Source organism: Staurois parvus, unplaced genomic scaffold, assembly GCF_062004578.1.
Source record: "Staurois parvus isolate SC_StPar_1 unplaced genomic scaffold, SC_StPar_1.0 ptg000506l, whole genome shotgun sequence".
In the NCBI taxonomy this organism is placed as follows: Eukaryota; Metazoa; Chordata; class Amphibia; order Anura; family Ranidae; genus Staurois; species Staurois parvus.
This window is the reverse complement of record NW_028318302.1, coordinates 854,626-881,375: the sequence shown is the minus strand read 5'-3', so window position 1 is coordinate 881,375 and position 26,750 is coordinate 854,626. Positions and strand designations below refer to the sequence as shown.

Here is a 26,750-nt window from a genome sequence, read left to right as displayed (position 1 = left end):
TGCTTCTTTTACAACTATTTTAGGTAACTATATATGTGGCAAAGCTGGAGAGATTTGCTTTATGAAAATGAAGGGGATGCGCAGCACAGTGGCTAAGTGGTTACCACTTCTGCCTAGCAGCACTAGGGTAGTCGGTTCAAATCACAACCATAGGATTACCTGCACAGAGTTTGCATGTTTTCCATCTGCCTATGTGGGTGTCCTCTGGGTATTTCGGTTTCCTCCCACACTCCAAAGACATGCTGGTAAGTTGGCTTCTGTTTAAATTGCTCTTAGTGTGTGTATGAATGTGAGTTAGGAACCTTACACTGTAAGCTCGAGGGCAGGGACTGATGTCAATGTACAATATAAACAAAGTTTTAATCAGGAGAATGCCTATGTGACATCATAAAATCCAAGTGACTGAGGATAAGGTGTTGTCTAATTGTACAAGGGTATTACTACCTCAGTATATAATATATAATAATTCATAATTCAGTTGATTAAATACGCCCTGAAATGCAGACAGCATTAGTCTGGAGACATACATTAGGTAAAGTTGCAGAGGAAGAATGGTCAGAGATATTAAAGTGGCTAAGGCTCAAGTTTTTTTTACCTTCATGCATTCTATGCTTGAAGGTAAAAAACCTTCTGTGTGCAGCAGTCCCCTTGGCCCCCCTTATACTTGCTTGAGCACCATTGTGTCCAGCAATATGCATGAGAGCCTTGGCTCTCCTGGAACTCTTCCTCTTCAGTGGCTGATCACATCCAGTGAGCCAATTAGGATAGAGGAGCGAGGTGCCTGTGTGTGAATGGATATGCAGTGCAGCAGCTCGGGAGTGAGTCTGCTTGGGTGCCCCCATAGCAAGCTGCTTGCTCTGGGGGCACTTGGAAAGATAGAGGGGCCACAAACACCAGCGGGGGACCCGAGAGGAGGAGGAGGATTGAGGCTCAAAAACACTGCACAGAGTAGTTTGCCTTTAAGTGCCTTTGATATCACTTTAAATGTTGATGCCCTCTGCCTCAATATCAGCCTCTTAGTGAGTAACTGTCCTTAGGATGTGTAGAACTCAGCATTCACTACAACAGGGCTTCCGAACAATCCTAATTCTACTAGATGTTTATAGGCCCCAGGAGTTTTTCTCTTATCTGGAGATGTGCTAAATTGGTAAGATATTGTAAAGATGTTTTCTAACATACTACTGCTATCTTGGGGGACCTTGAGTTTTCTAAAAAATCACATTCATTTGGGATTTGGGGCTTAGTAGAACTTAGTTTCTTGCTAGAAAATTGCACAAAAGCAAAATTTCACCACATCCACCAAAAAAGATGGGGGATGATATTGGCAGGTCAATCTGAATTTGAGACGTGTGCATATGACTTTTCTGTACAGAGGAGCTCTAAATAAATTTTAAAAGGTGTGGGTGGAATGGCTTCATGCACCAGGTTTGGAAGGGATTGGTGAGTATATGAAAGATGCTACAAGCTTGGGAATGTTATAATATTCTACACAGAAGGTTTTATTTGGGCCAGAGAAATGTGAGAGATTAGGTCATGTAGTGTTTTATATATTTAACACTGTGTTATCTTTAACACTGAAAACCTTTTCAGTAAGTAAATTATGGATTAAATAAAAAAGAAAGAACAGGAACAAGTTGTGGAACAGCGGGTGGTTCCCTAGTCTCATACAAGGATGGTACTAAATCTGGCCTATTTTCATGTGTAGGGTGATCATCTAGGGGTGGAAAGAAACAAGAGTGGATTGAGCAGCATTTTTCTGTTTTTCTGGCCTGGTATTTACAGAGCCCTATTCACATTTCTGAAGTCCCATTTTTTCTGTGCTGTTATTGAGCAGCTCCAGCCTTTCTCCGCACTGTCTGCCTCCTCCACACACTACAGCTAATCAGAGAAGGGCAGTTAAGGCCTCTGCACCCAAACAGTGTGCCTTCCTTCCACATCCAGGGTTATTTCAACTATTGGCTTGCTGCCTGAGCAATGCTTTTATATACTATATTCCAGGTCCCTAGTAGGCATTCCTGCTACCAAGCCTGCATTCTCCATTGATTCCTGAGTATTGATTTCTGGCATGATCCTGGTTATCCATGTCTGCTACATGTCCTGAACTTTGGCTGGTTCCTGATTATCCATGTCTGTTGCCTGTTCTGACTTCTGACTTGTACTTGTTTTCCATGTCTGCTAACTGCTTTGACCCCCAGCTAGTTCCTGATTATAAAATAAAATATAAAAGTCTGGCAGCTGGTGCAACTTGAAGTAAAATCACATAGCCTTTATTAGTGATCTATCAAGACATAAAAGAATCAATTTAAAAGCAAGATTGATGTGTTTCAGCCCTTTTTCTATGCCTTAGTCATAACTGCCTTTTCTTTGATATTGGACGGTACATACAGTGTTTGGTCCTGGTACAGGCAACTATACTTTATACTTTAAAAAACTGAACATGAGTAGTAGCATCGCACCCTTTTTTTCTTGTTCCTCATTATCCCTGTCTGCTACCCACCGTGATCTCTGGCTTGCTTCTGGTCATCCCTTATCCACAGTTTCCAGTGATCTCTGACTATGGTCCTTGATACTTAAAGCAGTTTTTGGTCAGCAAGCAGTCAATCTTAAACCTTCACGAGGTGGGGAGTCCCTGGGGAATACCAGCTGGCTCTTAAGATTCCACACCCTGGGGAATCCTGCAACACATGCTCTCACATGGGACCATCCTCCTGTTCCAGCTCCCAGGCCTTATGCATTCTAGAAGTAATATTAGCCCTTTTCCAGAACCTCCTTCTTCCAATGTTCTCCAACATGGTTGCTACTCTGCATCTAAAGTGTACAATGCCTTTAAAGTTTACAGTAAGGGAAATGCCAAAATAATTCTCAGAGTTTTCCATATTTAACTGTTTTTTTATGGCAGACATTCTTAGAGATTCCTTGGGGTACCTGGAGGTAAGAGGCAACACCTCACAAAAGCGTAATTGAACACATCGCAGGATACAATAGCAGCATTTATGCCCATAGTTCAGGAATATATGCAGCAAACCCAGGAGGCAAAGGTCAGAGTTTATAACTGCTCTGCTAAAACCAGAACCTTAAACACAATTGGCCCTATTTTTGGAGTAAAGCAGAGCCAACATTGGAGAGTGCAATGACAGGAGGAAGGAGCAGCAATGCTTTTCAAGGACAACACCCTTTTTTACAAGCATGACATAAAGGGAATGAAGCACTGGCTTTTATGCTCATAGTTCAGGAATATATGCAGCAAGCAGTGTCCGCAGACTGCAAGGGTTCAGCATAACCGTCAGCAGCTGCCAGAAAAAAGCCTGGAAACCCCCCTCTGTTGTCACAATGGTTCACCCAAATTAAGGAGGCGAAATAGATGGAAGGTCTAACTGTAACATTTTGAGGGAAGGAGGAGGCCTTACACCTCAAGTGATTTTATTGGAACACATTTCTTTACTCCAATGAATATAGAGAAACTCTTGCAGGCCCTTGAACCATGTAACAAGCCTAGCACAATTACAGGGGTAAATCTGACATTGTGAGGTTAACTCTCCATTACCTTTCCTACACTTTTTACTATATTTTCATTTAAAGCGGAGCTCCACCCTAAAGGGGAAGTTCCGCTTTAAGGACTGCTCCTCATGAAGGATTGGCACTTTTGGGGAGCGGAAGGGAATGGGTACCCGAATTTGACAGGTACCCGCGCCTACTTCTGGTCTGATCGCCTAGGCGATTGGAAACGGAAGGTGTCCTCCCTCTCTCCCTCCCTGTAGTCTTTTGGGACACATGACAGATCCCGGAAGACTACAGGGCCATTCATGAAGCGCAGCGCTACTCGCGCATGCGCAGTGGGTACCTGGCTGTGAAGCTGCAAGCTATCACAGCCAGGTGCCCACAGTGAAGATGCTGGCCTCCTGGAATACAGGACAGCCAGAGAAACGAGCTGCGGGGGACACACCACGGGACCGGGGGACAGGTAAGTGGCTGTTTTTTAAAAGTCAGCAGCTACAGTTTTTGCCACAAATTTTTTGAATATGACAATTTTTTTTTTTTTACACAAAGTTGTCAATTTAATGATATGATATGCTCATGCATGCCATGGGTATATGTGGAATAACACCCCAAAACACATTCTTCTACTTCTCCCGAGTATGGGGATACCACATGTGAGAGACTTTTTGGCAGCCTAGCTACATACAAGCCCCCAAAATCCAATGACCGCCTCCAGGCTTTCAAAGGGCATATTTCCTCATATCGCTTCCCCACTACCTATCACAGTTTCGGAGGCTCTAAAATGCCAGAATAGCACAAACACCCCCCCCCCCCCAAATAACCCCTTTTTGGAAAGTAGACACCCCAAGGAATTTGATAAGAGGCATGGTGAGTATTTTACAGATATCATTTTTGTCACAGGGTTCTGAAAAATAAATATAAGAAAAGAAAAAATAAATGTTTTTGTTTTCTTTCTTCATTTTCCAAAAACATGTGGCAACAAATTAGATCTGTAACACACTCACCATGCCTCTTAGTAGCAAATGCCTTGGAGTGTCTACTTTCCAAAAAGGGGTCATTTGGGGGGTTGTTTCTACTATCCTAGCATTTCAGGGCCAACATTAGAAGCTTATGCCACACAACACCCATCATCAGACCAAGCCTTTTCTGACACTTTTTGTTCACATGAAAAACAGTTTTTTTGCTAGAAAATTACTTTGAACCCCCAAACATCATACATTTTTTAAAGCAGAGGCCCTAGAGAATAAAACAATGGGTTTTGAAATTTTTTACATCACACAGTATTTCCGTGGCGATTTTTCAAATGCAAATCTTTTGGGAAAAATACACTTTTTAGAATTTCAATGCACAAAAACACAATATATTGCCCAACTGTTTGATAAAATATAAAAGATGATGTTATGCTGAGTAAATAGATACCAAACATTAAATGCTTTAAAACTGCACATGCTTGTGCAATGGCAACAAAGTACATACATTTTTATTATCGATAGGAGACACTTTAAAAGCCTTTACAGGTCACCAGTTCATATTTACACAGGAGGTCTAGTGCTAGAATTACTGCCCTCGATCTGACGTTTGCAGCGATATCTCACATGCATGGTGCAACTACAGTTTACATACCGGCACGGGGTCAACGCTTGCGCATGCAGGGGGGAAAGGGGGCTTTTTTTCAGTTATTTTGATTTTTTATATTTTGTTAATCACTTTTAATGCTATCACAGGGAATGCAAATATCCCTTATAACCTCAATGGGCATTGTCATATATTCTTTATTGAGAAATCTGGGGTCTGTCAGACTCTAGCGTCTACCGGCGTTTTGCTGCATTTTTTCTCGTGTTTGCAGTTTTTAGCATTTTTTTTTACCAAAAAATATTTTTTTCTGCTAAATAAAACGTCCAAAAACGCCGGTGTGACGCGTTTTGCTGAATACTTCAGCGTTACAGCATTTTAACAGCTAACAAACTCCTCTAGAAACCCACCAGTTCTGTTTTTTTTTTCCAGCCAAAAAACAGCCCCTGCAAAAAACACTGATTACAGTCTATGTGTGCATGGACACATAGGATAACATGCTGGGGAGTTTACTAACTATAGAAAAAAATGTCAAAAGTCAAAAACAGCAGCTGTAAAAACGTCCAGTGTACATGGGTAGTTAATATTAATACCCATGGGCTACAAGAATTTACTCTGTAGTTCTAAATAAGCATCAATTTTGGATAGATTTATTTTAATAGGCAACATTGTTTCCAAGTATATCCCTTCACTCTGGATTTTGCAATTTGTCATCTGTTGCTTACATGTATCTGCAAACTTTCCTCCTTTTTTCTACTGATATTTTGCCAATTTTTAGAATCTTTTTATTATTATTATTTAAAAAAAATATTTTCTCATCTTTCAAGTATGTTTACGATGTACTACCAATGTCTGTAATTGTCATCATTGTCACAGCTTATCACACTGGCTTCTGACAATGGTGCCACTTACAAGTGGGATATCGATCTTCCTGTGATCACTGCCTGTCATACAGGAATCTGCAAATTAAGATGTAGGTATGCTATATTTTTCTTGAATACATTTGTTTATCATTTTAACCCTTCTGTGCCCTTCTTTTTGATGTTTTTGCAAAATCATGTTCTCTCCTAGATTGTAAGCTTCAAGGAGCAGGGCCCTCCTTTCCCTCTTGTATGGAACTGTATTGTTGCTGTATTGTCTCCCATTATATTCTAAAGTGCTGAGCAAACTGTTGGTGCTATATAAATCCTGTATAATAATAATAATAAATATACCATGTTAGCCTAATAAGGCCCTGGAAGGATCAGCAGACTCTCCCAGCAGAAAGCAACCCTAAAATCTTAGTATGTTGTAGTCTGGTTCCTGGAGCTCGTAGGCTTTGTAGAGCTATGGATAGGATAAAACATCTATCCCTAGGTCAACTTCTTTCCTAATAGCCAGATCTCATTAATTAGTCTCAGTTGTGCATAGACCTTTTCATATACAGGGGTTAGACCAGGGGTCCTCAAACTGCGGCCCGCCGAGCACATTCATCCGGCCCGCCGGCAGGGCACACTAAGTACAGGGGTGGGCAGGGGGCTGCTGTCTCTTACCTGGCTCCGGTCCCAGTCCCACAACGATCCAGTCCAGGATGCACAGCTCCTTCAATCCGGCCGCTCCCTCACTCGATGTCCGCGCTGCTGCTCGGCTCCGCCTCCTCACCGGTGATTGGGCACCAGTACTGTAGCTCAGGAAAGGCACACAGGCGGCCAATCACCGGCCAGGAGGCGGCCCCGCGAAAATCAAGGGAGGGAGAGGCCGAAGTGAAGGAAGGAGGACAGCTGACCGCCCGGTAAGTGTGCCGTGCAGATGGTACTGCTGCAACCAGGTATGCTGGCTGCAGCAGCACCATGCTGGAACAGGGGTCGGCTAGTTAAGTGTCATTGCTGTCAGTGGGAGGAATAGTGCCCCATGGTGTCACTGATAATAATGATGGGGCATTATTCCTCCCACTGACACCAATGATGGGGCACTATTCCCCCCCACTGACACCAACGATGGGGCCCTATTCCACCCCCCCACTGGCACCAATGACGTACTATTCCTCCCACTGACACCAATGATGGGGTACTATTCCTCACACTGACACCAATGATGGGGCACTATTCCTCCCACTGACACCAATGATGGGGTACTATTCCGCCCGCTGACACCAATGATGGGACACTATTCCTCCCACTGACACCGATGATGGGACACTATTCCTCACACTGACACCAATGATGGGACACTATTCCTCACACTGACACCGATGATGAGACACTATTCCTCCCACTGACACCAATGATGGGACACTATTCCTCACACTGACACCAATGATGGGGTACTATTCCTCCCACTGACACCAATGATGGGACACTATTCCTCCCACTGACACCAATGATGGGACACTATTCCTTCCACTGACACCAATGATGGGGCACTATTCCTCACACTGACACCAATGATGGGGCACTATTCCTCCCCCCACTAACACCAATGTTGTGGCACTATTCCTCCCCCCCCCCACTGGCACCAATGATGTACTATTCCTCCCACTGACACCAATGATGGGGTACTATTCCTCCCACTGACACCAATGATTGGACACTAGTCCTCACACTGACACCAATGATGGGACACTATTCCTCACACTGACACCAATGATGGGGTACTATTCCTCCCACTGTCACCAATGATGGGACACTATTCCTTCCACTGACACCAATGATGGGGCACTATTCCTCACACTGACACCAATCATGGGGCACTATTCCTCCCACTGAACCCAATGATGGGGTACTATTCCTCCCACTGACATCAATGATGGGACACTATTCCTCACACTGACACCAATGATGGGACACTATTCCTCACACTGACACCAATGATGGGACACTATTCCTCACACTGACACCAATGATGGGACACTATTCCTCACACTGACACCAATGATGGGGCACAATTCTTCCCACTAACACCAATGATGGGGCACTATTCCTCCCACTGACACCAATGATGGGGCACAATTCTTCCCACTAACACCAATGATGGGGCACTATTCCTCACACTGACACCAATGATGGGGCACTATTCCTCCCAATGACACAAATGATGGGGCACGATTCCTCCCACTGACACCAATGATGTGGCACTATTCCTCCCACTGACACCAATGATGAGGCACTATTCCTCCCACTGACACCAATGATGGGGCACGATTCTTCCAACTGACACCAATGATGGGGCACTATTCCTCCCACTGACACCAATGATGGGGCACTATTCCTCCCACTGACACCAATGATTGGGCACTATTTCTCCCACTGATACCAATGATGGGGCACTATTCCTCCCACTGACACCAATGATGGGGCACTATTCCTCCCACTGACACAAATGATAGGGCACTATTCCTCCCACTGACACCAATGATGTGGCACTATTCTTCCCACTGACACCAATGGTGGGGCACTATTGCTCCCACTGACGCCAATGATGGGACACTATTCCTCCCACTGACACCAATGATGGGACACTATTTCGCTCCATAAGACACACTTGGGGGGAAATGTCTGTGCTTCTTATAAAGCGGCCTGCCCAGTATTCCCACCGCCGTTGTATGTCCACAGTCTCTGAACAAATGCGGACACAGTACAGGAGATGACCATAGTTTTTTTTTAAAAACTATAGTCCGGCCCTCCAACGGTCTGAGGGACAGTGAACTGGCCCCCTGTTTAAAACGTTTGAGGATCCCTGGGTTAGACAAAAATGGAAACAATACATGATTTGCAGATGTGAAAGTGACATGTTTTACATTGAAAGTGGAAGTGATGTAACACTTTCATTATACACTGCGTGTGCTGCTAGTAATACGGAGTCATGTCAGAGCTTACTGAGCTTTAGCCCTGGTTCACACCAATTACAAATTGTGCCGGACGTTTCATCTAAAGTATTTCTATGGCACTGTCTTAATAGGTGCGATTTCAAGTAGCGTGATTTGAAAAATAGTTGCTGCGTTACTTTTTCACCACTGCAGTGCGATTTATCTCTCATAGACTATAAGGTAAATTGCACTGAAATCGCACTTGTGTCTTTATCAGCGCTACTTTGAAGTTGCACTTTAAATGGGACCAAATCCCACCACCTTGAACTCACATTTGCTGTGATCCAGGGCTCAAAGAGGGAAATGTGCCCACTTAGCTGGTTCCTCTGTGACTGAAGTTGTGACATATTGTGTATACACACACTGTATACACACCAGAGCACATCATAATGCATGCCTGCTGGTGTATATGGACCCTCAGTGTGTTGATGCACCACCTATGTATAAAGCATAACAGCAATGTTTGTAGTGGGCTGATTCACACAGGCACAGAAGGTAACCCACCACCAAAATTCAGCATAAACAGAGCAGATACCTGGGTACAGGGATGGATAAGTAACACTGGACACACTGATTCAGAAAACGTAACAGATAGAAAACATAGGCTATGCCAATGTGGAAAGGACTTTACCTTCTGAAATAAAAAGGCTTTTAAGCCAAGGGGGACACCAGGAGAAAACATTCAAGCTTCACTAAAAGAGACAGAGACTGCAATGATCAAGAACCTGTCTCCTGCTAACCCATAATTCTAGGAGTCCTGTTTGATAAGGACATTGTGGACCAGCTATATTAGAATTTGAGTTACGTTTGTGTTCCTAATGCATACATGCTCATTTAATAGGGGGAAACAGACAGCATGTGTGCACTATATACTGGCTGGTTTGCCTGCTTTACTGTAAAGAACTAGACAAACAGCTGAGAAAAAGATAAAAACAAAATGGGGAATGTAATTTTAGCATGTGTACACTATACAATCTGATTGTGCAATCTCTGTACAATTTCCTTTAGATTTACCAAAATTGTGGAATAGGAGGACCCACCTATCTATCCATTCACTCTGTTTCCAATCAGGCAGGCCCTTCTACCACATCTGTGGTGTCCAGGACGCAGTCCGCATGTGGCCCCAGAGATTTTACCATGTGGCCCGGGCCCATCTGGAGGGACTCTGCGGATGCCGTGCAAACAAAGCACCTATAGTAGCTTACATTAACAAGCCAGGCACATGCATGCCTGGAGGGATGCTGGGGATGCCATGCAAACACAAATTGTGTGTGCTAAAGAAGTCAGCTGGTGAACTGCTTCCTGTGTCTTACTGGTTTTCATGTCCCAAATCTACATACCAGGAAGTCATAAAGTTGTCTATGGAACACACCAGAGGCTAAGGTAAGGCCTTCTTCTAAAAATCAAAGAAAGTAGTGATGCACCAAGATAGTGGCCACCGAAAATGATCAGCCGAAGATCAGGATCCTCTCTATGGTAATTCTTTACTATAGAGAGAATCCTGTGATCATCCACCACTGTTGTCTTCTGTGGACGTCCATGCCTTTTTATGTTGCTGAGCTCACCAGTGCGTTCTTCTTTCCTCAGAATGTACCAAACTGTTGATTTGGCCACTCCTAATGTTGCTGCTATCTCTCTGATGGATTTGTTTCATTTTTGAAGCCTTACAATGGCCTGTTTCACTTGCATGGACAGCTCCTTTGAACGCATGATGTAGGTTCACAGCAAAAATTCCAAATGCAAATACCACACTTAGAATCAATTGCAGACCTTTTACCTGCTTAATTGATGAAGAAATAAAGAAGGAGTAGCCCACACCTGGCCATGAAACAGCTTTTGACTCAATTGTCCAATTACTTTTGGTCCCTTGAAATTGGGGGTGGCTAATCTTAAGAGCTGTAATTCCTAAACCCTTCCTCCAATTTGGATGTACATACCCTCACATTAAACCTGAGAGTGTGCACTTTCAGCCCATATCCATTATATAACTATAGCTTGAATATGTTTTGGTAAATACCTGAAAAAATCAAAAATTGTGCCTGTGTCCAAATATATATGGACTTAACTGTATGTGTGTGTATATATATATATATATATATATATATATATACTGTCCATTTCGACCAAGTGCATCCTGAATTTTCACCTTGGTGCACCAAGCAAGCTTTTATTTTTCTGCAACAGGGGTACATTAATGGTATATTGCTACATAGGGGAGCTGACATGTAGAAAAAAAAATGGTGAACTTCACCTTAGCCTCTGTTCAGTCTGCCATGATGCTGCACCTGTGATCAGTTATGACTCCAGCCATTTGATGGTTTAACAGTATGGCTCAGAACACAAGCAAATGTAACAGTTAGCAACCCTGACATGCCAGGAATGTAACTGTTCAACTGATGGGTTTACCGTATTTTCCGGCGTATAAGACGACTTTTTAACCCTTGAAAATCTTCTCAAAAGTCGGGGGTCGTCTTATACGCCGGTATACGGCATGCTGACACTTGGTGTCAGGGTGGCACTTTTTAGGGGGGCGGCGCGTCCCCCCCCCTTCCAACGGAAGGGACACTAAGTACAGGGGTGGGCAGGGGGCTGCTGTTTCTTACCTGGCTCCGGTCCCAGTCCAGGAAGCGCGGCTGCTCCTTCATTCAGTTTGGCCGCTCGATGTTCGCGCGGCCGCTTGTCTCTGCCTCCTCACCGGTGATTGGCCGCCAGAACTGTAGCTCAGGAAAGGCACACAGGTGGCCAATCACCGGCGAGGAGGCGGAGCCGAGCAGCCCCGCGAAAATCGAGTGAGGGAGCGGCCGGTAAGCATGCCGTGCAGAGGTGCTGCTGCAACCACATATGCTGGCTGCAGCAGCACCATACTGGAACAGGGGTCAGCAAGTGTCATTGGTGTCAATAGTGCCCCATCATTGGTGTCACTGATACTAATGATGGGGCATTATTCCTCCCACTGACACCAACGATGGGGCACTATTCCTCCCCCCACTGACACGAACGATGGGGCACTATTCCTCCCCCCCACTGACACCAATGATGGGGCACTATTCCTCCCCCCCCACTGACACCAACGATGGGGCACTATTCCACCCCCGAATGACACCAATGATGGAACACTGTTCCTTCACCCACTGACACCAATGATGGGTTACTATTCCTCCCACTGACACTAATGTTGGGACACTATTCCTCCCACTGACGGGGCACTATTCCTCCTACTGACACCAAAGATGGGGCAATATTCCCCCCACTGATACTAATGATGGGGCACTATTCCTCCCACTGATACCAATGATGGGACACTATTCCTCCCACTCATACCAATGATGGGGCACTATTCCTCCCACTCATACCAATGATGGGGCACTATTCCTCCCACTGATACCAATGATGGGACACAATTCCTCCCACTGATACCAATGATGGGGCACTATTCCTCCCACTCATACCAATGATGGGGCACTATTCCTCCCACTCATACCAATGATGGGGTACTATTCCTCGCACTGATACCAATGATGGGGCACTATTCCTCCCACTGACACCAAAGATGGGGCAATATTCCCCCCACTGATACTAATGATGGGGCACTATTCCTCCCACTGATACCAATGATGGGACACTATTCCTCCCACTGATACCAATGATGGGACACTATTCCTCCCACTGATACCAATGATGGGACACTATTCCTCCCACTCATACCAATGATGGGGCACGATTCCTCCCACTGACACCAATGATGGGGCGCTATTCCTCCCACTGACACCAATGATGGGGTGCTATTCCCGCCACTGACACCAATGATGGGGCATGATTCCTCGCTGACACCAATGATGGGGCACTATTCCTCCCACTGACACCAATGAGGGGACACTATTCCTCCCACTGACACCAATGATGGGGCACGATTCTTCCCACTGACACCAATGATGGGGCACGATTCTTCCCACTGACACCAATGATGGGGCACTATTTCTCCCACTGACACTGATGGAGTACTATTCCTCCCACTGACACTAATGATGGGACACTATTCCTCACACACTGACACTAATGATGGGGCACCATCATTGGTGTCAGTGGGAGGAATAGTGTCCCATCATTGGTGTCAGTGGGAGGAATAGTGTCCCATCATTGGTGTCAGTGGGAGGAATAGTGCCCAATCATTGGTGTCAGAGTGAGAAATCGTGCCCCATCATTGGTGTCAGTGGGAGGAATAGCACCCCATCATTAGAATACCATACTGAAATACCATACCTTATTGAAATCAAATCATACTGGAACAGGGGTCAGCAAGTGTCATTGGTGTCAATAGTGCCCCATCATTGGTGTCACTGATACTAATGATGGGGCATTATTCCTCCCACTGACACCAACGATGGGGCACTATTCCTCCCCCCACTGACACGAACGATGGGGCACTATTCCTCTCCCCCACTGACACCAATGATGGGGCACTATTCCTCCCCCCCCACTGACACCAACGATAGGGCCCTATTCCACCCCCGAATGACACCAATGATGGAACACTATTCCTTCACCCACTGACACCAATGATGGGGTACTATTCCTCCCACTGACACCAATGTTGGGACACTATTCCTCCCACTGACGGGGCACTATTCCTCCTACTGACACCAAAGATGGGGCAATATTCCCCCCACTGATACTAATGATGGGGCACTATTCCTCCCACTGATACCAATGATGGGGCACTATTCCTCCCACTGATACCAATGATGGGACACTATTCCTCCCACTGATACCAATGATGGGGCATGATTCCTCCCACTCATACCAATGATGGGGCACGATTCCTCCCACTGACACCAATGATGGGGCGCTATTCCTCCCACTGACACCAATGATGGGGTGCTATTCCCGCCACTGACACCAATGATGGGGCATGATTCCTCGCTCTGACACCAATGATGGGGCACTATTCCTCCCACTGACACCAATGATGGGACACTATTCCTCCCACTGACACCAATGATGGGACACTATTACTCCCACTGACACCAATGATGGGGCACGATTCTTCCCACTGACACCAATGATGGGGCACGATTCTTCCCACTGACACCAATGATGGAGCACTATTTCTCCCACTGACACCAATGATGGAGTACTATTCCTCCCACTGACACTAATGATGGGACACTATTCCTCACACACTGACACTAATGATGGGGCACCATCATTGGTGTCAGTGGGAGGAATAGTGTCCCATCATTGGTGTCAGTGGGAGGAATAGTGCCCCATCATTGGTGTCAGAGTGAGGAATCATTCCTCCCACTGACACCAATGATGGGGCACGATTCCTCACTCTGACACCAATGATGGGGCACTATTCCTCCCACTGACACCAATGATGGGACACTATTCCTCCCGCTGACACCAATGATGGTGCCCCATCATTAGTGTCAGTGTGTGAGGATTAGTGTCCCATCATTGGTGTCAGTGGGAGGAATAGCACCCCATCATTGGAATACCATACTGAAATACCATACCATATTGAAATCAAATCTGATGTTTTTTAATTTGTATTTGGTGTGCGTTGGAAGAGGGGTAGTCTTATACGGCAAGTATAGCCCAAACCCTATATTTTAGCAGGCAAAGTAGGGGGTCGTCTTATACGCCCAGTCGTCTTATACGCTGGAAAATACGGTAGTTCCACTTTAAGGGTCAGTTCACACCACATACAGTCCAGTGAGTTTTTTTTTCTGCATCAAAAACACACTGATAGTAGGTTACATGGTTTCCAATGGCACAGTTCACACCAGTGCGGTTAGTTCCAGTGTTTTAGTTCCAGACAAAAAAGTAGAACATGCTGCCTTTTTTCTGCACTGAACTGTACTGGAATGCAGTAAAGCGCATCAAAAGCGCACCAAAAATGAACTGGAACGCACCTAAATGCATATGTCCTTATTAAGTTGAAGGAGAAAAAATTAACCGGAACGCATCAAAAACATGCATAAAGAAACGCATCTGGACTGCATTTCAAAGGTGTTAACTGGCACTAAAAGTCACCAACTGCAGTATTTGTACCTCCTGACTCTTAGTCTAGGTTCACACTGAAGCGGTGTGAGTTCCTTCAGGTTTCAAGTGTGATTTCAGGAGCTCCTACAGTGCGATTCAGCTTGGATAACACTGCATTTTTCATGCGATTTTCATAAAGTTGCAATTTTGGACTAATATTTTCCTCTCTCTCTCACACAAGCACACACAGGATTATGGCATTGCAAATCTCTTCTCAACACAGCTGACTCTTGGATTCACATTGCATTAAAACTGAAAAAAAACGCACTGGAATTGTATTACATTAGAATAGATAAGCATTTTCTATTCAACTCTATTGGGCTCCGATTTGGATTGCACAGTTCTAAACTCGCACACAACCTTATTTCAAAATGGACTTTTTTGTACTGTTGAATTGTTGGTGAGTGGGTACACTGGACACCCTAGCTGCCATTGTGCTATATGCTGGGTGTCCAATGCGCTCCTATACCTTTAAGGAGGGGTGGGCTCCCTCAAGTCCACCTGCCCTTGCTCTATCCATTATATACATGTGCCTCTACTATGGGGGCTCTTAAAATTGGAGAGTTAGGAACTACAGAATATCAGGGTGCAGTGGCGAGGCTCTGTAGCTTACGCATGTATTGTGTGCTGACTAGACCAGTTTTTAACGCATACTGTTAGACAGGTTAATTCCATTTGTTTGCAGGCTGGCTGGCAAGTTAGAGCTGGGAATTTTTCTATTTTATTGTTTGACATATGTCGCCCTTCCATGTAATCCTTGCTGTGAAGGCAGTTATAGACTGGGGCAGTGGCCATTTTTTGTACTGTGTGTGGACTGCATAGATGTGAAACCCTCCATAGGAAAACATTTTATTTACCATGTCATGCAAATCAGAGCAGTCCAAAGCACATCCAAAACTGTATCAGTGTAAAACGGGGCTTAACCTCCCTAGCGGTCTGATTATGTCAGTATTTCTGTGCTCAAAGTGGTACATTTTTTAGCATGGAAATATGTATTTTTTTTTATTGTAGGCCTGTAATTTTTAGGAATAACTCACTGAAATCTGTCCGAGCAAGAGTCTAGTAAACATCCCGGGCATGTTAAGAATTTGAAACACGAAATCATAAATTATAATTTAATAAATAATCATAAAAAATAATATAATAAATTTAATTCAATAATATAATCAAACCAAAAACACTGAAATTTGAAATATAGCGCCAATTTCGCACATCACTGAGCAAAGTCGCAAAATCGTTTTCAGTGTCTGATGATGAATTTCCCCACGAATCATTATCACTCAATTCTGCAAGTAGTTCTAATTTACTATCGCTGTTCTCTAGCTGGTCTAAAACCGCTTTTGACGTAAAGGGACGCTTTTTGGACGCCATGGACATTTCTCAGTTTCCAGGCAGAAAGAACAGTCAAAATGCAGGCAGGGCGCAGGACAGAGTACTAGGGACAAAATGTATGTGAAATGGTTTGATACAGTAATGTTTTACTATGTGATTTTAGTGTAATTAGTGAATGTCACTTTTTCACATTTTTAAATTTCCCGCTGTTCCATCCCCGTACGTCCTGACGTCGCAGGGAACGAAACCCAGAAGCATCGGCCGGAGGACATTGCCGGGGACACTGCAGGAGGGACATCACGGGAGCGCAAGACAAGGTAAGTGAAGAAGAGATCCCAGAGCAATGCTGCAGGGTATTCCTGAGTGTAGCTCGGGGTTACCGCTTTGGTGCTGAAACTTTACCCCGAGCTACACTCGGGAATATCTCCAGGGAGGTTAAAGTGATACTAAAGTCTTGTTTTTTTCTTTTAAATAACAAACATGTCAATACTTACCTGCTGTGTGCAGTGATTTTGCACAGAGCAGCCCAGATCCTCCTCTTCTCAGGTCTCCCACTGACACTCCTGGCTCCTCCCTCTTGTCAGGTGCCCTCATAAAAAGTACTGTGCTATTATGGCACCTGAGCAGTGGCTCCATGCATCCATTCCAGCCTCTCCTCTCTCTTGATTGGCTTACTGGCTGTGATTGACAGCAGAGGGAGCCAATGCCTCAGCCAATCAAGAGCGAGAGCCTCTGGAGAACTGAGGCTCTCATGGACATCATTGAATCGGGATGGGGCTCAGATAAGTGTTAGGGAGGGCTGCAACATGCAGAAGGTACAATTCATGAAGGTAAAAAACCTTGAGCTTTTAGAACCACTTTACAGCGGAGTTCCAGTCACACTGTGAAAAAATAAGTCAGCCGTTCCAAAAACTGTAGCTGCTGACTTGTAAACACCAGCCACTCGCCTGTCCCTCAATCCCATGTTCTCCCCCCCACAGCCTGGTTCATCGACTGTCCACTGTTCCCGGCGCCGACATCTTCAGTGTGGGCATCCAGCAGTGACAACTTGCGGCTTCACAACCAAGTGCCAACTGCACATGTGCGAGTAGTGCTGTGCTTTGTAAATGGTTCCATAGTCTTCTGGGACTTGTCACGTGTCCCAGAAGACTATGGGGAGGGAGAACAATTTCCACTTTCGATTACCTAGGCGATTGCAGCAGAAGTGAAGCTGGTACCAATTTCCGGTACCTGCTCCCCAATGGTGCATGCCAGTCCTTAACCATTAGCCGCCCGGCCTATAGCCGTTTGGCTATAGGCCAAAAGCTTCAGCTTTCCGGGTGCAGGCCATTTGGCGTGCTCCCGCACATGCGCAGTTCGCGCGGTTGCAGAGCCACGAAGCGGCGCGATCTGTCACCGGCCGTGTACTTGGACACGGCCGATGACAGATCTGAGTACCGCCCCCCGTTGCAGGTACCATGTGACCTGCTGTGACCAATCACAGCAGGTCACATGACAGTTGTATACAATGGATGGCTTCATTCATGCCATCCATTGTATACTAGTGCCTAGCTGTGAATGGTCACAGCAGGTCACATGCACATGTCATGTGATTAGCTGTGGCCAAATCACAGCTAAGCACAAAAAAAAAAAAACCTGAATCAATTTCAAAGTAATTCTTTGCTATAAGCAAATTGTGTAAAAAAAAAAAAAATACTGATCACTTCCCCAAAGTAGTACAATGTTACTATGGTAACATTGTACTACTTTGGTCATAGTAAAATCTTAAAAAAAATCTTTAAAAAAATTTAAAAAAAGTAATAAAAAAATTAAAAATAATAAAAAGATAAAAAAAAATATTTTTTTTTCATACTGTCACCAGTCAGTGTCCCTGATCACCGCCATGCCAGTTATATGAAGACGCTGTACTGCACTGGTGACAGTATGTAAAAAAAAAATAGTGAACTTTTTTTAATTTTTTAATTTTCCGAAAAATTATGACAAAAAAAATACAACTTCAAAAAACTCGCCATGCCTCTTATGAAGTACGTCGCACTGTCTACTCTGCAAAAAGGGGTCATTTGGGGATACCTGTGCTGTTCTGACATTCTTGGACCTCAAGAAATTAGATTGGCCGTCAGTACTTCAGGATTGATCAATTTTCAGATCTATACCATAGTTTGTGAACTCTATAACTTTCCTACAAACTAAATAATACTTCCTAATTTGGGTTATTTTCACCAAAGACATGTAGCAGAATACATCTCGGCCTAAATTTATGAAGAACAATTATTTATTTGTAAACTTTTATAACAGAAACAAAGAAAAACGTGTTTTTTTTCAAAATTTTTGGTCCTTTTTTGTTAATTTAGCAAAAAATAAAAACCCTGGTGTGATTAAATACCACCAAAAGAAAGCTCTAGTTGTGTGAAGAAAATGATAACATTTTAGTTTGGGTACAATGTTGTATGACCGCGCAATTGTCATTCAAAGTGTGGGAACGCTGAAATGTGAAAAATAGCCTGGGCAGGAAGGTGTAAAATTGCCCGGTATTGAAATGGTTAATGGGGAGCAGGGGACCAGTCTTTTCAGAACTTCCCCTTTTAGGTGGAGCTCCGCTTTAAAGTGGATGTAAACCTCAGACATGAAATATGAACAAAGCATATCCCTCTATAGTGCATACTTGTCTCAAACCACAGCACTAAGTGTCATTTCTGTCTGCTGCCTACTTCTGACAAGTTTTTGTGACACCAAGAGAAAAATGGTGACAGAAGAGAGAGCTCCAGCACACAGCCTGTGATTGACAGCCTCAGCTCTGTTTCTGTGTGGAGGGGCATGTGTCTGTCCCCTCCAATCAGCTCTCAGAGCTCCCATCACTGAGCTCTGCCAAGTGTAAATCCATTGCTCCGCACCTGCTTTCTTATCTCTCAGACAAGCTTTATAAATTCAGCACTTTGAATGTAGAGAAGAGTGCAGATAGACAGGTAGAACTTCTGTAGGAGGATTTGTTCCATCTCTGTGTATCATCTGAGGCCAGTCCCTTTAGTGGGTATATGGAAGGGGTTACAACCACGTTAATGGAGTTGTTGTTAGTATGCCAAGGCTTCAGAGATTGTGGGGACTGGGTTTCCACACAGTTCCAGCTGTCTGGTGTGGCTGTTGTATTGCCATTAGCTTGCCCACTGAAGAAATAATACAGGACGCCCTATGACTAGGAAGCCTGCACTGTCCGCCTAGCACACCGCACCCTACGAATACCGCCCGGTACCAGCCCATAGCCCAGAACACTGACAGCTCCGGGACTCACCATCGTACGCCACTCTCTCTTCTTCTCTCCATAAACAGCGCTGACACCGACTGAGCCCCGCCCCTTCCTCCCCTGCCGTACGTCATTTCCGACCTGTAGCCCAACCCCATTAGAGTGCTGATCGTTCAGGTGCTGGAGGTCCTCAGCAGGCCGGGGACGGAGGGGGGAGAGCGGTAAGTGCACTCCATGATGGGAGGAAAGGTGTCTCTCTCTCACACACACGGCACTGATAGAAGGAAGCTGTGTCCGGCCACAGTGAGGTGTGTGTCAGTGTCAACCTGCTCCGGGTCTTCTCACTACACCTGGCCTGCTCAGCCTCAGGGAGACTTCCTGACCCCGCACAGTGCTGGAGACTGTACAGGGCAGTGTGTGGGCGGCCATCAGCTCTCCTCCCTACTTCCTCTTCCTGACTTCTGCCCTTTGTTGATAAAGTCCTGAGCAGTGCACGTCCAGACTAGACTTGTGTTTGAGGGCCATGTGCACACCGCATGGGGCAGAGCCAGGAAAACCTCAACACACAGAAGGCGCTTGTAAGTGCAGTGTGGCCCAAAGCGCGCTCATACGTCAGACGCACTTCGAAGCGCCTTCTCTGCGTCTACATTTCTGTCAGCCGCCTTCTCTCTAATGCAGTGCTGCTGAAAGTGTGTTATGGATGACTGTTCCTGACACCTTGGCCAATGGGTTCTCCATTCATCGGAACTATTTAATTGCTGGTTTCTCTTACAGTGCGCCCCATACATCCCTTCATTCACAACTAGTAAAACCTGATCACGTTCCACACTGCTGAACCCCGAGGCTGGAGTCACACTGGAATTTGTAAAGTGGTGTCTGTAGCCGTATTACTGAAACAATTGAGTACTGTCTGATAATTGATTTGCACTACCATACAATTTTTACAACAAGCGTTCGGGTATGTCCCCTTCTGCAGTACTGCTTGGACCTTGAAGAAGGGGACATGCCCTGAAAGCTTGTCCTGAATATTGTATGTTAGTGCAAATAAATAAAAAAAAGTATCATGGACAGTGATCAATTGTTAAAGTGGAGTTGAGAATCTTCAACAATCTCTCAGGTGGAGATGCCACTGGTGGCGGGACATTTGACAGATTCCTCTTTGTGTCCATAAGGGGAATGTGCATCTGTCACTGCCTCTGAAAGAACTAGAAGGGTCTCCTACAAAGCTTTACAGACAGAGAAGGTGGGAGGGTAAGGGCTTGTTTACATATGTGGTAGCCCACTGAAGAGCAAGCTGGGCCTCTTTTTAGGTGGTAAGGAGTTGATGTTGTCTCTTTGTTGCCTTTTTTAACCTCTAAAAGCCTGCCCCACATTGCTGCAACTACGTGCAGTCTCATTCATTTGAATGGGTTGCATTCGGTAGGCAGTACTGCCCAGCAAATCCAAAAGAGGGGTAACTCTCCCCACTGCGCTATGCAAAGAATTGTGGCCGCGGTATGTTTATAGCCCTGTGCAGCTGTGAAGGAGAGGTAAAAACTCGAGTGTAAACTGCCTAGTACACGCCATAAGTTTTTTGCTTTTCTAACAAGCAGACTAAATTTAAAAAAAAACAAAAAAAACTGACAGATTTCTGTACTAACGCATGTGATTTCCCCCTGTTGTGCTATCGTGTTCTTGCAGGGGGGCCGCCTCCTCCGCCACCAGAGCTCACAGGTCAGCAATCGCAGCCATTGGCTGAAAGCACGGATCGGATGCTGGTATTCCAGCATGCCCATTCAACAGAAGCTGCTCATGAGACGGGCTTCTGTAAAACGGGGAGCTGTACACACGGGCCAAAGGTTGGCCAGTTTCTACTGTACCAGCTGATTTTTGCCGATATTCTGCCCTTGTGTACCCGGCATCAAGCCTTATAGCAACCTATCAAACACTATCAGTTTTTGGGGAACCCCCCAAACCTGGAGTGAGTATTCCTTTTAAACCTTTCGCTGCCAGACCATTTTTGCATTTTTTGCACGTGTTTTAAAAAAAAAATCATTTTAGGCTTGAAGATTACATAAAGCCCCCAAAACATTCTATATATTTTGAAAGCAGACACCCCGGAAAATAAAATAGTGGTAGTTCCAAAAAAATAATTTTTTGGGGGTAAAATATAAAAGACAAAGTAGCACTGAGTAAATAGATACCCAACATGTCAAACCTTAGTTGTGTGCGCCCATGAAATGGTAACAAACTTTATTACCCTATATTTTCTGTTGGCATCACTTTGAATAAAAATAATAAATGCATTTTTTAGCAGGTTAAAAAATGGACATTTATTATTTTTTGTTTGTGTAGCCTCTAAAGCAGGGGTCTCCAAACTTTCCAAACAAGGGGCCAGTATACTGTCCTTCAGACTGCAGGAGGGCAGAACTGAGGCCAGTGGGAGTAGAAATTGTCTTGATGTCAGCGGGACTAAACAATGCCCCCTCATTGGTGTGACTGGTAGGAATACTGCCCCATCCTTGGTGTCATTGGGAGGAATTTTGCCCCTTCATTGGTGTCAGTGGAAGGACATATGCCCCATCGTTGGTGTCAGTGGGAGGAATTGTGCCCCATCGTTGGTGTCAGTGGGAGGAATTGTGCCAGTTCGTTGGTGTCAGTAGGAGGAATTGTGCCCGATCGTTGGTGTCAGTGGGAGGAATTGTGCCCGATCGTTGGTGTCAGTGGGAGGAATTGTGCCCAATCGTTGGTGTCAGTGGGAGGAATTGTGCCCAATCGTTGGTGTCAGTGGGAGGAATTGTGCCCAATCGTTGGTGTCAGTGGGAGGAATTGTGCCCAATCGTTGGTGTCAGTGGGAGGAATTGTGCCCGATAGTTGGTGTCAGTGGGAGGAATTGTGCCCGATAGTTGGTGTCAGTGGGAGGAATTGTGCCCGATAGTTGGTGTCAATGGTGGGGACACAAGTCCAGTTCCAATTGTTGGTGACAGTGGATGGAATAATGCCCCAAAGGCCAGATAAAAGGAAGCAAAGGGCCGCAGTTTGGAGACTACTGCTCTAAAGCATTGCACCAGCAATCAGCAGATCGTTGGTGCCATGCAGGTCTCCCCCTGACCTGTATGTATATCTGCTTGCTCATACATCCCATACGAGCAAGCAGATACTACTGACAGGAAGGCTCAATGAAATACCATGGCGCTGTGGTAGTTCATTGAAAACTACAAGCCGACAGCCGCAAAGGCTGCCTGGACTTGTAGTTTTCCCATTCACAGAATACCGTGAATGAGCGATGCAGCCCCACACTGCCACATCTTTTTTGAACTTGATAGCTAGCGAGGGGGGAAGAAGAACCCCCGCTAGCTGTCACAGTGGAGAGGAGCGCGGCTGGACTGCTCATAACATGTTACACCCTGAATCTGGGTGTAACATGTTTCGAAAGGTGAACTTATCCTGTAAAAGCCCTCCAAGAGATCATCAGTTTAGCATTAGAGGAGGTCTGGTGCTAGAATAATCGCCGCGCATGTCAGACTGAGAGCAATATGTAATGTGTATTGCAGTCAATGTGTAGGCACCCCCGAAGCATGTGTTTACATTTATACATGGGAGGGTCAAAATGTTTTATTTTAGGGGGGGGGTTTGTGCTTGGGTGCAACTTTTAATATTTTACAGTTTACATTTTTTTTTTTTACTTTTTTTTTTTTTTTTTTTTTTCACAGCATAGAGAACAAAAAGTCCCATAAGTGATGATGTTATGGTGACAGGTTCTCTTTAATGAAACATCCAGGATCTAAAAGACCCTGGATGTCTTCTCTGTGCTCCGCTGAATGCAATGCATGTGCACTTCAGTATGCACTGACCCCGCTCTGTCATTTTATGTGGCCTACCACTTGGTGGCTGAGTAGCTGTTGTTCCCAGTTGCTTCCACTTTGTTATTATACCACTAACAGTTGACTGTGAAATATTTAGTAGTAAGGAAGTTTCACTGATGGACTTATTGCAGAGGTGGCAACCTATCACGGTACCACGCTTGAATTCACTGAGCTCCTGAGAGTGACCCATTCTTTGACAAATGTTTGTAGAATCAGTCTGCATGCCTAGGTGCTTGATTTAATACATGTGGCCATGGAGGTGATTGGAACACCTTAATCCAATGATTTGGAGGGGTGTCCCAATACTTTTGGTAATATAGTGTATATCTGGGGGGTATAAGTCATTTTTGACAATAATTGGGTTGGGACCAAAGACCGTATAAAAAAACTTGTCTTTTAGGAGGATTGTGTTGAGAGGGTTCAGATGGTGCAGAGTGCTTTGTCTTCTTTCGACAAATTTTGTGGCAGAATTGTCTCAAAGATACAACACAATCAGCAGTTTACACTGACATGGAGGAGGCCGTATTAACCATTGCTTTCATTATCACACCAATGTGATGAATTCATAAAAGAAATAAAGCAATAACAATTGTTCCGTATTGTAAAAGTTGTGCAAATATTGGTGCTAACAATGAGAATGTGATGTCACCATCCTGCCTTGTAATCATTAAAGTTCTGTGAAGCTGGATTCAGCTTTAGGTTCCTGCAGTCTCTCCTGATATGTTTTATCCCTCAGGTCTTGTGCCATATTATGTGAGCAAACAGACATACCTTACCTGTCAGCCCTTTAGATATATCACTTGCATATAGATTCGATCTGACCTTTTTAGCCAACATTTGTGGTAGGGTAGCAAAGGAAATCATGTATGTGCAGTTGAGGGGGAGTAGGCTGATGTAAAGCCACCCAAACCTTTCTACTTGTGTATAAAGATACCGCTGATGTCCCAGTATGAACCTGGCAGTGCTCAGCTCAGAACGCTCTGGGGTCAGAGCTGTCAAACCCTTGCCACCCTGGCTGGGCAAGTAGCAGTCTGCACTCTGTTGAAGCTCATAGAGTACAGAGGTGACATTGGGGGTTCAATAGATTCTGACATTGCTCTCCACATAATTTTTTTTTTTTGCTAGAAACTACTTGAAAGATATATATATATATATATATATACTGTATTCCTCCTGTACCACTATCCCCTCCCTCCTAGATTGTAAGCTCCAAGGAGCAGGGCCCTCGAACCCCTCTTGTATTGAATCGTATTGTTACTGTACGTTCTTGTCTCGCACAATATTTACTCAAACACAATTTTTGGGGCAAAAAAATACACTTTACTGAATTTAATGCACAAAAACACAATATAATCAATTGTTTGGTATTTACTTGGCCTAACATCCTTTATATTTTACCAAACATGTCAAACTTTAAAATTGCATATGCCAAACTACAGTATCTTAAAGTAATTCTTTAAAAGCCTTTACAGATTACCAGTTTAGAGTTACAGAGGAGGTCTGGCACTAAAATGATCTCCCTCACTCTGACATTCACGGTGATACTTCAGGTGTGGTGCGATCGCCACACATGTGTGACCTGCGTTCACATTTACGCATGAGCATGGGGGGGGAATATAGGAGCGCTTTGAGATTAAAAAAAAAAAATACACTGCATCTTTACTTTTTTTTTTTTTATCTTTTATTGCTATCAGAAGGGATGAACAATATCCCTTGTGATAACATGGGCCATGAGAGGTCCTATTTATGGAGAGATCTGGGGTCTCTTTGTCAAAGCATCTGATCAAACCTGACGCCTGTAAAAGTAATCCATTGACTTCTTAGCCGCTAGGATTACTTTCCCATTCAAGGGAAATGCCATCCCTAAAAAAAAATATCTGTGTCATCGCTACAGTGATTGAGATATCGCCCTTCCAATCCAGTGATGTACCGGTATGTCACTGGATGGGAAGCGGTTCTTGAGGGGAAAAACAAACTATCCCCTCTGGGCGATCAATGTACGTTGTAGACATTTTAACAAACATAGAAGTACGCTTGGGGAGTATTGTCAATTTTCTGTTGCAGGGGATGTCTGAATTCTGAGGCGTCATTCACACTGAGCTGAGTATTTTCCAGGCGTTTTTTTTTGGGGGGGGGGGGGTTCCCCCCAAGCCTTTTTTTTTTTTTTTTTTTTTACATGTCTTTTAAGTGTTTTTTTTTTTATAGATTTGCAGATATAGGCGTTTTTCATTTAGGCATTTTTGCTGTGACCAATAGGAACAGCTGTGGTTTGAGCTGAAACCGCTTGAGAAAACCGTTTGAAAAAGCACTTATTCCCACTGTTCAGGCATTTTCCATTCAAGTCTATGGAGACAAAACGCTCGGATTGGCCTGAAAAGTAGTGCAAGTACTCTTTTCAGCAAGCTACAGGCAACAGATTGCTCAAGTGTGAACAGTGCCTTTGGAAATAATGAGATTTTACTTGAGTGTTTTTGAGCTTTGAGCTGAAAAATGGTTAAGTGTGAATGGGGTCTGACTTGTGTCTTAGTGCAGGCTTCTGAAAAAATTGGTGAGCCAATCACAGAAGCAGGAAATTAATTCTGGGGGTGCCACACATAGTGAGGTTTTAGTAAAGCTGGAGAGTGCAAAATCAGGTGCACTTCTGCAAAGAAACCAATCAGCTTCCAGGTTTTATTGCCAAAGCTTATTTGAACAAGCTTAGGGGAGGTTAGAAGCTGATTGGCTACTATGCACAGGTGCACCAGATTGAGTGAACCAGCTTTAGTAAATCTCCCCCACATTGTATCACTATGAATGTTGGTGAGCTAATTCTAGTACTGTGATAATTCAGTGATCTCTGAACTGACATGTAAAAACTTTCCATAGTTTTTCACCATTTCACAATGGTGTGCAGTTTTGAACCTTAATATATTTAGTACCTAATTAGTTTACACAACCTTATCTTTTATGTTTTACCAAATAATTGGGTATTATATTTTGTTTGCTTTAAATTTTAAAGTGTACTTTTTTGGAAACTTGGCCCATTTTAGGTTGGTTTCAGGCCTAAAAATATGGTATTTCACCTCATTCATCAAACAAGCATGGCTCATGCAGTAGAGAGTTGCACACTAAATTTCACAGCAGCATGGAAATTTTTCTAGGTTTTTTTTTTTTCCACATTAAAAACACACATTTCTTGGTCCTGCAGCCACAGGGCTAGTAACCCTTTGTTGTACGTGAGGATGGCACTAACTACCGACATCTTAGGAGCCTTGGAAAGAGAGTACTAACTTCCGGGGAAGTGAGGAATAAAGTAGGTCAGTTTATTTATCTTGTCGTAGACTACACAAGCTTTTAACCCATGCAGTGCAGAAGGGTTAACTGTGTGGCTATATTT

At 44.3% G+C, this 26,750-nt stretch overlaps 2 protein-coding genes across 3 annotated transcripts in view; one reads left to right on the top strand and one right to left on the bottom strand.

Moving 5' to 3' along the window:
- Positions 1-19,628, bottom strand: part of LOC149451925 (uncharacterized) — a 56,538-nt gene extending 36,910 nt beyond the window's left edge. Inside the window, exon 1 of the mRNA XM_089689978.1 lies at positions 19,578-19,628. Within this exon, the coding sequence (XP_089546104.1) occupies positions 19,578-19,580 (3 nt within the window). The 5' untranslated portion in view covers positions 19,581-19,628. The remainder of the gene's footprint in view (positions 1-19,577) is intronic.
- Positions 19,629-19,658: 30 nt separating this feature from the next.
- SLC39A10 (solute carrier family 39 member 10) overlaps positions 19,659-26,750 on the top strand; it is a 107,670-nt gene continuing 100,578 nt past the window's right edge. The window contains exon 1 of one of the 2 annotated variants that reach the window (XM_089689976.1): positions 19,659-19,750. The gene's annotated coding sequence lies outside the window, so the exon portion shown is untranslated. The remainder of the gene's footprint in view (positions 19,751-26,750) is intronic. The other variant, XM_089689977.1, reaches the window with a different exon arrangement.